Below are 13,435 nucleotides of genomic sequence, written 5' to 3'. Positions count from 1 at the left end.
TGTCAGACAAACATTCACGGCAAATAAAGACATATATCATAAAAAAAAAACGAGTCAGTCCCGTCTGAATATGCTTGTGCATGAAATGAAACCTTCCACCTTTGTTTGGGAACTGAGCAGGTTAGGGCTGCAGGTCTGGGTCGCGGATGTTGGTTTGCTGTTTGATTTTTCCTCAGATTGGAGGACAAAATAATATTTAAGCCTGAATTGACGTGTCCATTCCTGTGTTGGTCACGACAAAGTCCCATCCTCGCCACTCGACTCCAGGCCCATTGTTATGATAATGCTATTGTGAATTTCACGCTGGATGTGCAATCTGTCGATCGTCCATGTTTCAGAGGGTGAAATCTGCTTTTCTTTGTGAGATCAAATATTATATCTGTCTGTGACTGTCAAAGCTGACCTCCTCCTTATTTAAGAATTGTGTAAATACAATTTCAGAGAGGTATTAAAGGCGACAGGGTTGCAGTAAAAGCTCCCTTTAAAAAATATATAGGAATATTAGTATCACAGGAGGTAAAAATGCTCAGGTTCCTATCAGCTCACTTGCGTGAAACAGCCGCACAACAAGGCCATTTCGTAATATAAATACTAATGATATTTCTTTATGTTGGATTTGAGTGCACTGACATTTTGATTTTGGTTATTTGATTATTTTCTTGCATTTTCTTGTAAAGAATCCATGTATCGATCATTTAATTCAGTGCAAATGCTTTAACCCTACGTTTGTAGGACATCTAATAATTATTTTACGATTTGAAAAGGTTTTAAGTGATTGTCACTCTGGCACATGCCATCAAAGCAAAGATTGCAGGTTATCACAAGCATAAATCAGGGACTGTTCAGTTGACTTTATGTCTACATGGAGATTTTCTGTTGTTGTTATGGCTGCAGTTAAGAACGGTGACAATTTTATGCCATGTTATGAGCAAAAGACAGTCACAGTGAAGGGTGATATAATTTTAACGTCAGTCCATATCGCACTGGTGTGTGTGTGTGTGTGTGTGTGTCTGTGTGTGTGTGTGTGTGTCTGTGTCTGTGTTAGTGTTACAGAAACAACGATATAGCCTATATTAGGAAAGTGCTTTTAGGATTAAATAAAATGAAAAGTGGGAGCTAAAGCTATATGGGGATCTGCTGTTTACCTGTGTATCCTCACATGTGCATGCGTTTACAAACTCCATAAATATATTTTTAGCATGTCCCATTTTTACTTATTTTATGCATGTAAAAGAATCACCTGTAAACATATGTTTGGGGGAAAAAACATAAAATAAAAATTAAAAAAAAAAAAGATTTGGCTTTGATAATTTTGCTTAGATTTTAAACCAATGTATGTAGCCTATTTGAATTTCATCATAATCAAATTATCTCAAAGTTTACACTACAGTGCTCTGACAAAAAAAAAAAAGGTTTCTGAAATCTCATGTTATTTGCATCACTGGTTGTTGATGTAAATTTCCATTTCCATTTTAATTTGCAACTTCATTTTACTGGCCCCGATTTAAAACGATAAAAAGGCAGGTGAATACACACATACATTTGATGTCTACGTTTGTGTGCAGGGAATGTGTCATATAGTGTGTGTTTTTGGCTCACAATTAATATACGTCTTAATATATGTCTTATGAAAAACAATCCTCACATAAGTCACAGTTTTCCAGGGTAGAATAGAATAATTGTCCTGATTAGTGTAAATGCACGCCTCCAGAAAGTTCAGCACAGACATGAGGAGAGCTCCTCTCCTAGACAGGCACCGTGAGTTCAGTTCCGTAGTAATAAATATGGCATTGTAATTTTTTACCAATATTCTCACGTGAATGTACATTTACAATTACAATTTAAACACAGACTGGAAGTCTGTCTCATAAACACTTGAACACAGGCCATACTGTAAAATACACCATGCTTTTCATGCCCTCAGGTGTATGCCAGGGGTTGTTGTTTTCGCTGTAATATATAGTTAGCCCTTCCACCAATTTACCCTGTCATTGCTAATGGGGCAATTAACCACTGTGATACCCCCCAGGCAGAAAGAGAGGCAAAAGCTCCCCGACTCCAAACTTGTCTTTATGACATTTATATGACAAAATGTGGGGGATGCTGGGGACCCATCTGACACCTTGGAGGGTCCTTAATGTCACTCCCTCCCTTGCCCCCGCCCCTATCTGCCCCAGGGTATGGCACTGAGGAGGAAGTGTAATATATCATGAAATGGAGGGGCTCAGGCCTCGCCCAGGAGGGAGAAAACTTTGTAGTGCATCCAAAGATTCAATGGGGCAACTCTAACTCACACACCGGGTCCAAATCTGCATGTTTATGACTGTGAACTGGCCTCACCCTCACACACACACACACACAAACGCACTTCAAGCTAACACACTCGAACTTGACCTCTCCCTTCATTTAAGCCTTTTTGGTGTCTGTAAGTCCCTCTATCTTTGTCTTCGCTCACATTCCCCCTGTCCTTCTTACGTCCCAAAGGAGGCAATAACCTCCCTAGCAAGTGCTTCCCCTTGAGCCGTTGTCATAGTAACTTGTGGGCTGGTCGACATGACAACCCTACCATGGTCCAGAGATAGATGATAGGCCAGAAATGGGGCGGGGGGGGGGGCACATGGGGGATTTGCACACCCTTTAATTTGGTTTGCCTGATTCTGATTCAAAATATTATGTTTTTTCCCTCAGTCTGAGGGTGAGGTGCGGTCGGCATCAACCTGCTTTACATTTCACAGGTATTTACAGCCTGCAAACGCTGTCCGCGTCTGAGGAACCCCACTTAACCGTTACCTGCCTTGCTCTATGGCACCTGGACGGACATCTCAGTATTCTTAACCTTGTTCCATTATCACATCAATTAAAATATTGTTTTGTAATACTAGAAAAACTATTTAATAAAATATTGTGCCATTTTCCTATATCCTATATTTCTACAATAGACCATAAAAAGCTGTGATTATTTTCTTCTAATTTAGATATAAATGGTTAGTCCACAGAACCTTGGTGCTATTACACTTTGCCATTTTTGGACACTAAATCCAGATTCTTCTGTTTACCGTTGCCACCGAATCCATTAAGAGGAAAGCCCAGAGCCAAAAGATATTTACGTATTAAACCCCCGGCCTTACCAAGAATCCATTTTCCAAATATGACGACAGCACTGTAACTCTCCCCGCACCAATTTATTGATTTTGTCCTTTGACCACAAACGCCATTCACTCCATTAATCTGTTAAACTGATCTGTGTGATAGAGTACTCATGGCTGCTTCTGTAAAAGAAAGCAAAAATGTAAATTTGCCAGAATATTTACTCCATTTATTACAACTGTCCTGTCTTTCAAAATGGGCCAGTAGGATGTGGCCCTTCAAGTGGAGGACTCAGTTAGTAAAACATCATCCCTACTGACGTCCTGAGCAGGAGGATGAATCCCGGCCAGCTCCAGGAGTGCCCCTGAGCTGACCCTGATCTCTGACCTCTGTGTTTGGAGGGGGGGGGGGGGGGGGGGGGGGGGCAAAAAAAGATATTTCCTACAAGGATCAATAAATAGGATTATTAACCAGGACTATTAAATACATATTATATTTCAAATATATTTTATATCAAAATATATATTATATTTTCAATGTATTTTGTATATATATATAAATATATAATGCCAAAAACTCTAAAAACTAAATCATGACAATTGAATGATAAATGAATTAAAAACATTTCACTACTCATTCCAGAGGCTTGATGGTTTATTAGTGAAGAATTCCACAGTTTTCAACATTTTTGATGTAATATATATGTTGTTTGCCAAAATCCAAAACTAAATCCAAAAAATGAAATACTGGATAAATCCCCAGCCCTAAAAAAGCTGATGAAACCTCTTTGAATCGCAAAACATCTTTAGCTCGTAAATTATTTGTCCACAAGATTCTGTTTTTAATTATTTTACATTTACTCAATGATAGAAATAGTTTTGTAATGATAGACTGTGAGGTGGATTTTTATTATTGATGTGTGTCTATCAGGAATAGGTTTGTTCTGGTACTGGCATATACCTCCATGACATGTTACTGACTACATTAAACAAGACCCTCAAATTCACTTCAGTACAATTCCTGCAGTCCAACCACACCAAAACTGAACAACACGGTTTGGTTTTTGCTCTTATTATTTTTTCCTATTGTGCACTGTGAATATGATAAAGTTTCTTTTCTGGCCCCCAGTTTGTTTGTTTGTTTGTTTTTTGTTTGTTTGTTTGTATGTTTTTGTTTTTGTCTGTGGGATATGTTTGATGTGTGTGCTTCTTTCGTTTTTGTTTTCGCTGCCTTTGACAGATGAATTTTCCCTTGGGGATCAATAAAGTGTATCGTCTCATTTCATCTCATCTCATCTCATCACTCCGGCTATTGCCTCCTGCAGGAGAACATTAATAACATTAATGTTAAATGTAGATGAGTGTGCCTACAGGTAGCCAATATCTAGATCCAGTCATACTCAACCATAAGTAGAGTAGGAAACATAGATAGACAGATAGATAGATAGATAGATAGATAGATAGATAGATAGATAGATAGATAGATAGATAGATAGATAGATACTAATTCCATTTTCAGTTCATATGAAATGACCGGGCTATTAAACATGCCCGTAAAACTGAGCAACAGCGCCCCCCAATGTCCGGGACCTGTAACTGAAAGCAGCCGCGGACAAAAACACTGTGGGCGACCTCTCGGCCACCGTACAATCGCGGAAGTTATCTAAGACGTTGTACAGGAGGATATTGTGGCGCTTTTCTCTGGATAGCATTTACAGAAGTTACAGACTTTTTAATGCTATTGTTTTCTTTTTATTCTAGGACTTAGAACATGGAAGATGAATGGGAAGAGGAGGTATAAAATGAAACTAAAATGAAACTGGCTAACGGTATCAGCATTAGCTTTGTGTAGCTAACACGTAAGCTTCAGAGTACAAGGACTGAATGACAGCAAATTTAATTTCAGCATTTGTTGTTATATTAACTATATTTTCTCTTTTATGCTCCTTTGCCTGGTTTAAAATCGAAAGTATTCGTTTTTCATAGAGAGTGAGGTCATTGTGTACAATTCTGTATTTAAAAAAACTCATATTGTCATATTGTGTGTGTGTAGGAGCAGCTTGTTGTGGTGGAGCTCTCTGGTATAATCAACAATGACTTTCTGTCCAAATGTCGGGGAACATGCAAGATACTGGTGAGTTGCAGGTTTTGCTGTGTTTGGGGGATGAAAGAGAGATAGTCTGACCACTGTGCATGACATCACTGCTTTGCATTAAAATCACTGTCAGTTTCTAACTGCACATTTCACTGGTTTAGTTTTTCCATTTGTGTTCAAGGATATTGACAGTGAGAAGCCCATGATGCAGGTTGGACAGTATGTATTTGCAGGAGAATATGAAGGTAAGAATGGTCCTAAAAAACAGCCCACATCTGCACTCTCCTCCTTCCCCTCTTCTTAAATCAAGTTGTGTTGTAAACAAGTCACTTTACGCCACCTCAAGAGTTTTTTTATAACTTGAAATATGGGTCACTGCTGCCAATGATCAACTACTGTGATTTCAGTAATGACAAATGTGTGCAAGCTGAAATCTGATAATTGCTTAATCAACACTACTAATAGTTCTTTGCAGAAGAAGGTGAAGAAATAGAAGCATATTTGTTAGAAGCCATTTTCAAAATAAAAACTACAAACTATTTTTTTTTTTACCAGCACCGAAACAGCCTAAATTAACTCCTAAGCAAAACTTTTACTTTGTATCCTTCCCTCTTGAAAGATGCTTTGGGAACAAGTGTACTGTTCGAGGAGGGACCTCAGAAAGGTGAGGCTCTGCTTCACACATTTTCAGTGTCTCTTGTTGTATTTCAATTAATTTGTCATTTTAAAAATTGTTTCCTTTCGACAGGAAAAGCTGACAGTGGCCCAGAGCTCAAGTACATGTGCCACACTGTGAAGAAGCTGATGATGCAACGAATCTTCCTCACTGAGAAGAAAGAGGGTGAAACCAGCACAGGTCAGTTAGAACAGCTAAAACCACCATGATGTAAATCTGTTGTGATCACTTTCTCCTAATATAGTTTATATCCCTGCTGTTCTGTGACACACACTTTAATATATTGCTGCTTTTTAGAACTAGCTTGACACAGCTTGCTCTTTTTTTCTGCAGCTTGACAAAGAATCAACTTTTCATGACATTGTCAAAAACCTGAATATGGCTTTTTTTTGTGTTGTCTGACCAGGAATGGATGATGGTGGTGAACAAAAGGACACAACCTGTCATTCCAGCCAAGAAGAAAATGACAACCAACAGGAAGAGACAGAAGCAGAGATGGACAACACAGATTTGGAGGACTCAGCAGTGGGTTGAGAGGTGGCAGCTTTGCTACATTATGACCTTACTATGCACATGCAGAGACACCAGCATTTGCAATGTTGTGGGAGACTAAGACTATTCAAAGACAGTTGGATTTACAGTTAAACAGAGAGACGTGTCAGTATAACTGTAAGTCTTGTACAATGGCTCACATTCCTTTTCCAGAAATATATATATAATGTCCCACCTTCAATGAGCCTCAGACTCAGGATAATTCAATATTTAACACACAACTTAAAAATGACACCTGAAGGGAAAACAGGCTTTTACAATGCAACATGTAAATTCATTCCCTTCAGGTCCACTTCTGAAGGGAATCCTGAGACAAGCAGTTACATAACTGCGGTGGGAAGCCTCAGTTTAGCAGCAGGAAGTGCTGTTATTGTGCTTTTCTGATTTGATGACATCATCTTTTGCAGAAATTGCAGTGGGCATTTTTTACTGTTTTGGATGTTGGGTGCAGATTAATCGATAATGAAAATAATCTTTAGTTGCGGCAGAAATATCCTTGAGCTGCAAGGTAATAGTAGAGATGTGCTCTTAGACAATGAGCCATTGAATGAGCCATACATTTAAAGACACGAGGGGTACTTCTGATGTTCTGATAAATTGATTTAACTGTTATAGCAACAGATTTACAGTGTTAATGTCAAAAGAAATAAAGGTGTTTTATATGTTAACTAAATGGGCTCACTGAATACTTGCCATTTGTAGTTTTTGAATGTGGGTTTTATTACGCATTTGTTGTAGTGTGTGTGTGTGTGTGTGTGTGATTAAATTTTTGCCACACTGCTGTGGATTAACCATTTGTTTACAAGGCAGATGTTTGTCACTCAGGCACCTTCTATGTTTTTAAGAAGTATAAATTGATTAAATAAATAATGTTAATGCCATTCATCTTGTTTGTCCTTTTTCATTTTAATAATGAGCGGGAAAAGTACTGGTTTGGGGCTGTTAGAGAGGAGCTTACTTGTCTGACAGTCACTGTTGTGTCAGTTTTATGAATGAACGGGGTTTTGTTGACTTTGAGGACGTGGCGGTTCTCGGCCAATCCAATCATCGATGTCCCCTTGAAGTTGGCCAATCAATGAGCGACATCGCACTCACCATCTCAGAACCTGATTGGTCAGTTTACGTTTTAGCACAGGAAGTGCATGGGTGTGTTTCCGAGGGGAGGGTCCAAAAGCGCAACGACGAACTTCCCTGAAGACACCGGTGAGTTATCCTGCTAAATTTTGGTTTAAAATACAAAAAAGTGTTTTAAATATGTCTGTACTCTAGCTAATGTTTAGAAAGACGCAGCATGAGCCATTATGTAGTTGCCTGTTTATCTTCACTGGACGAGTGAAACATGAGTGGAAACTAACGGTACGCTAGGTTAGCCAATCCAATGTCTCTAACCTTGGGTTTGGATGGAAACGGTGGCATTTGGGAAAACTTTCACAAACTGTTGCTACTCAGGTAACACAGGCACGATTTAAGGTGTCGAGACGTGCAAAAGTGAGAGCACAGACAGTGTAATGTCACAGCAAAGCAGTCAAGATAGCAGTCAACGTGTTTTAACAAGAGAGAGATAGTAAGATTTTAGCACAAAATAAAATTTTTTCCCTCTGAATACTGCGTTGCTGTTGCAATGACGGTGACATTACAGTCTCCATTTTTAAAGAAACTGCTGGTGCTTCCTAAATATGTTTTCTTGGGAGTAAATGCAAATAGTTCATGTGTCATTGTTCCAGCCCCGATTTGTTTGAGAGATTTAATTTGATATTTGCTTTTTTTTTTTTTTTTTCTTCATTTGCCAATTTATTAGCGTCACCAAAGGCAAACTAGTACAGTCTGATACATCGGCCCTGTAAACATCCTCATGAAGTTTTCAATGTTCGGTTTGTGTAGAAAGGTTTTGTTTCCACTCTGGTCATTTTAGAGGATGTAATTGAATTGTATTGTGCAGAGAGTTTTGTCCTCCCTATCTGTATAACGGAGGGTAGACTAAATATTGGAAACACAATACAGTTCAACACCACCGGTCTCCAAAATGAAAAATTCTGAATTCAAAGTTGTCAGTTAAAAAACTTAAATAAAGTTGTGTGCGAATGATTATGTTAATGTTCTGAGAATTGCTTAGCAGGTGGTAATACAATATATGGGAAGCCAATTTATCAGAAGAGAAACAAATGAAGGCATTGCATCAGCTGGAGCAGATTAGCCTAACAATTCACCTCTCATAGCCAGAGTATTTGCTTGCGCTGTGAGTCATACACTCCTAAACAGGCATGTGCAAAGTTCAGGAGCCAAGTCAAAAGCTGTGATTAGACTGATACAACCTCGCCATATGCCAGTTTTGAAAAGTGCAAGATAAACTTAGATATGCAGGTTTTTCCAGAATGCACTGTATTTGTATGAGCACTAACCACTGTACTTCTTGTTTAGACGCTGTTTGCACAGACGCAGGATGGAGTTGCGCCCGCTTGTCATGTGTTTTGCTCTCTGTGTGGTTTACGCAACTAGCAAACCCACAGAGAAGAAGGACCGAATTCACCATGATGAACCTCTCAGTAACAGAGAGCATGATGATGCAGAGAACTTTGACTATGACCATGAAGCATTTCTGGGACAGGAGGAGGCCAAGACCTTCGATCAGCTCACACCAGAGGAGAGCAAAGAGAGGCTTGGGTAATTTTACATATCATTGAGACTATGTGAATCTGTTGAATGACTGGGGTTTATGAAGTCTGCAAATTCTTTAACAGTCATAGTAATAATAACTTTTCTAGTGGAATACATTTGTGATGGTTTGTGCGTTACTGTGGTAACGATCTAGTTTCACCTCAGGGAGCAGTACAGGTCATCTGAGGTGACACACCACTAGATATTGTGACAGAGCAACCTGAATGTTTGTCAAATTTCCATCATTTCTCTGCAGCATGTTGGTTGAACGCATAGATGAGGATAAGGATGGCTACGTGACAGTTGAGGAGATGAAGAGGTGGATCAAACACGCTCAGAAGAGGTGGATCTATGATGATGTGGATCGACAGTGGAAGAGTCATGACCTCAACGGGGATGAAGTGGTGTCCTGGGAGGAGTACAAGAACGCCACTTATGGATACATTCTTGGTACGACAGTTTTTTTTTTTTTTTTTAATTCATTTGAATGTAGCATTACCTTCATACTCCATGGACACATACACAAATGAACTTTGTCACACTTGCACAACCACACACGTACACACACACACACACACACTATATAAAGCTCTGACCACTGACTTGCAGATGACCCTGACCCCGATGATGGCTTCAGCTACAGGCAGATGATGGCTCGCGATGAGAGAAGATTCAAAATGGCCGATCAAGACAACAATATGAAAGCCAACAAGGAGGAATTCACAGCTTTCCTTCACCCCGAGGAGTATGACCACATGAAAGACATTGTAGTGCTGGTGAGTCACAGACACTCACACTCACACTCACTCACAAAAGTATTAAATGATGACACCAACACTGTATCTTTTACATCCCTTCTCACTGCCTGGTATTCTTTCTTTTCTATAGGAAACTATGGAAGACATTGACAAGAATGGAGATGGTTTAATTGATCTGGATGAGTACATAGGTGAGTTGTTATAGTCTAGTATCTTATCAGCATCATTAGTTTGACACATTATTTTGAATTATTACTGGGGGCAAACCAAGACAGATGGAGAATAGAAAGTTGAAAATACAAGAAACAATGAGCAGAATGAGTGAAGGTTTTAGGAACCCTTACGAAACATGTCTGTTTTGTAATATGTTAGGCAACCGCAAACACTAAAAATACTTGTGCAAAAGAATTGTTGAATCATCATCCACACACTGTCATGCTTAGCCTGCTCTTATCTTTTTTTTGCATTCTAGGTGACATGTACAACCAGGAGGGAGACGCTACAGAACCAGAGTGGGTGAAGACAGAGAGGGAGCAGTTTACTGAATTTAGAGACAAAAACAAAGACGGGAAGATGGACAAGGAGGAGACCAGAGACTGGATCCTGCCCAATGACTACGATCATGCTGAGGCTGAGGCCAAGCATCTGGTCTATGAGTCGGATGCAGACAAAGTATGTACAGTTAAAGTTTCAAATGATTTCAAATTTCAAAAGAAATGCACACTTCTCATGAATTTTGAGAAGAGATTGAAAAGAAGAGGAACTGCATGTCTGAAAGCACACATGAATTTAGAAGTGTGCTTATCCATACACAAGTCTATTTGAATGTGTGTACTGCAGGGCTGCAAAATACTCAATAAATGGTAGATTTGGTGGATACTGCAATGGCAATATAACATAAAATGAATTAAGGAAGCACAGAAGATTATCTAAATCTAGATCTACACAACTATTCTGCTTTCATCACCTCACTCAGTATTTCTGTATTACATTTGCAATTGCTTCAGGGCAAAAGTCAGCCAGTGGCACCTCTTGACATCCTGCCCTAGGCACCAGAACCTTTTGTCAGTCTGTTTAAGACAGTGCAAAATAATTACAGCTCTTTGTTATAGCTCTAACAAAGCATAGTAATTGCAAGAGATGCAGGCTTTCATCTCAGCCTTGCTGGTATTGCAGTCCTTTAGGATATGTTTACTTTGAAATTAAGATGTGAAAAGATTATTGTTTAGTCACACAAGTGCAAACCAAACAAGACATACCAAATACCTACAGTAGCATTTAATAACATGAAGTATTTCCATTCATTGGTAAGTTTTTTTTAAAATGTCTCTGTGTACTGGCACATATAGAAGGCTTATCATGCTTGTTACCCTCCCTGCAACAGGATGGCCGTCTTACCAAGGCAGAAATCGTGGAGAAGTACGACCTGTTCGTGGGCAGTCAGGCGACCGACTTCGGAGAGGCCCTGACTCGACACGACGAGTTCTAACATCCACCTGCCTCCAGAGACTCTTGTGTTCATCTTGTGTATCCCAGCTTGCTCCTCTAACAGTAGATGGAGTATTTCAAACAAGATGAGCTCCTGTAATCCAACGCCACGGACAATAATTTATTTGATTTCTTGAATGTGTCCCATTGTACACACACTAACATTTTAAGGAATGTGTACATGCTTGGCCAGTGTGTTGTGCTCAGCTGTGTGTAAGATTGGGATATATTGCCAGCTTTTGCTCTGCTTCCCCACATTGTCCAGTTCAGGCGAAGGACAAACAGTGTTAGATGACACTTTTTTTTTTGGTTTTTTTTTTTTTGTTTGAAAGGATGTTTTAATGAAATAGCCATGTTTTTGTTACTTAAATCATGACAGAACAAAAAGTTTAAGCTTACAGTATACAGAATGGTTGGCCATAGCATTTCATTTTGCAAAGCACTGGACTGTGAAGAGTAAAGCTGATTTCTAGCCATCATCATTTGTCCTTCTCCTCTGTCGTATCATGTATGGGGCCCAAACTAAAAATGCTAGTTGCTGATTCACTTGAACTTTGTTTTCATGTCTTTATTGATCATTTATTGCGTAGTATAGGATTTTTGGAACGAGGAGTACATATTAAATCTCAGTGACAATGAAGACTATTTGGACTAGTGCAATACAGTATCATCAGTGGGACCATGCTGTGTTTGCTAAGTGGTCCCCAAAGCATCCATGTGGATACAAGCTCTGGGTCTTACTCAAGGGCTGGTTGTGCTGTGTTAGTTGAAGGAATCAATCTGAATTTAGGAACTGATGGATGCTTTGTCCTCAAAGCTGCCTCCTTTCTTCTTTCTCATCACCTCAGCTCGGTGTGTGTTTGTGTGTGTGTGTGTGTGCGCGTGTGCGTGTGTGTGGCCATGGGCATGTGACACTATGTTTGTACAGAGTATTTCTGATTCCCCCTGTTGTTTGAGGCTATGTTTTAGTTTGATTCATCTGAACTACTAACTCATTTGTGTGCCAAGCAAAAATGTTTGTCCTTTTCTGAAAGCAGTTTTGGGGAAAGAAAGCTCCTTTCCCTTCATAAATATGTTATGCTTATATTATCACTAAGACCATTTATAACCACTGTTCATAATTTTTATGCTATACTGTATGTATATGACAATGTTTTTTTACAGGCTCACTGCAGCAACAAGCCTTTCACTAGTGACTTTACTGTAAATAAGTTGTTGGTCTGCAAACTGAGCACTCTAACAAGCAGGTCCAGTTTTTGTGATTGAGAAGAATGACTCAATAAAAACAAAAAAGGAGCTTTTAGTCTGCTGTGTTCTTTTGGACTCGATGTGCTAGTTGTGAGGTGTGCTTTGCATGGCAGCTGCTATCACGGATGAAATGGTGTTTATCATACTCTGCAGCCAAGCTAATATTCTCAGAAGCTGTTTCTGTGGAAACACATTGTCTTCTCATTTTAAAAGTATGCTTTAAATGATCCCTTACAGCTAGCAGCATTTTTTCTTCCACAGGATTCTGCCTCTTTAGGAAATGTTCTGTTTCCTGGTTTCCTTAAGGCCACTGATCTCTGCATTTTTGTGTCATTCCTTTCCTCTCACTATCACTGTCAGGAGAGTACTTTGTTTCCTAATCTCACCTGAATAAATCAAACATTGGCAATTTGAATCCACAGACACTCAAAAGTGTCACAGTTGAATAGATATTTAATGCTTATGGTCTATTTTCAAGGCATGTCACCTATAAGCAACTGAAGGGCTTTTTTTTTTACCCACTGACATCTCACCACATGTATCAGACATACAGTACGTTATCTATTCTTTCAATGTTCCCAGGTAAAGTTTAAGATACACGCAGCTCTTCATTTTTAATTGCCCACCAAAAACCGTTGGTAAATTTAAATTTTCGATCACGTGAACCTTCCTATCTTTCTTCCAGTCACTGAACACTATTCATCAAGAATCTTAACCTCAAAGCTTTGTGTTTTCAGGTGCGAAGGTGTTAGAATAAGTGAGGTAATCTGCAGGAGATGAAATGTTGATGTTCAATTGTCTCAAGGGACCCCTGACATGGGCTGACAGATTGCTAATTGGAAAAACACATTTACATGCTGTCAGTGTGCTGCATTTA

At 39.2% G+C, this 13,435-nt stretch overlaps 2 protein-coding genes across 2 annotated transcripts; both read left to right on the top strand.

Moving 5' to 3' along the window:
• Positions 1-4,678: 4,678 nt before the first annotated feature.
• Positions 4,679-7,290, top strand: gtf3c6 (general transcription factor IIIC, polypeptide 6, alpha). Its single transcript, XM_071500797.1, has 6 exons — positions 4,679-4,881; positions 5,140-5,220; positions 5,363-5,426; positions 5,801-5,845; positions 5,930-6,037; positions 6,264-7,290. Exons 1-6 carry the CDS (start codon positions 4,858-4,860, stop codon positions 6,389-6,391), a joined length of 450 nt encoding a protein of 149 aa, XP_071356898.1. The 5' UTR covers positions 4,679-4,857; the 3' UTR covers positions 6,392-7,290.
• A 167-nt stretch (positions 7,291-7,457) lies between these two features.
• calub (calumenin b) lies at positions 7,458-12,606 on the top strand. Its single transcript, XM_071500719.1, has 7 exons — positions 7,458-7,612; positions 8,828-9,070; positions 9,321-9,514; positions 9,674-9,840; positions 9,953-10,013; positions 10,295-10,494; positions 11,207-12,606. The coding sequence occupies exons 2-7, from the start codon at positions 8,850-8,852 to the stop codon at positions 11,309-11,311; spliced, it is 948 nt and encodes a 315-aa protein (XP_071356820.1). The 5' UTR covers positions 7,458-7,612; positions 8,828-8,849; the 3' UTR covers positions 11,312-12,606.
• The last annotated feature ends 829 nt before the right edge of the window (positions 12,607-13,435 follow it).

Source organism: Trachinotus anak, unplaced genomic scaffold, assembly GCF_046630095.1.
Source record: "Trachinotus anak isolate AG129_WGS33_773 ecotype Australia unplaced genomic scaffold, CSIRO_AGI_Tana_v1 ptg000002l, whole genome shotgun sequence".
Classification (NCBI taxonomy): domain Eukaryota; kingdom Metazoa; phylum Chordata; class Actinopteri; order Carangiformes; family Carangidae; genus Trachinotus; species Trachinotus anak.
Note: the sequence above shows the minus strand (reverse complement) of the source record. Positions and strands in the feature narration are given on the sequence as shown.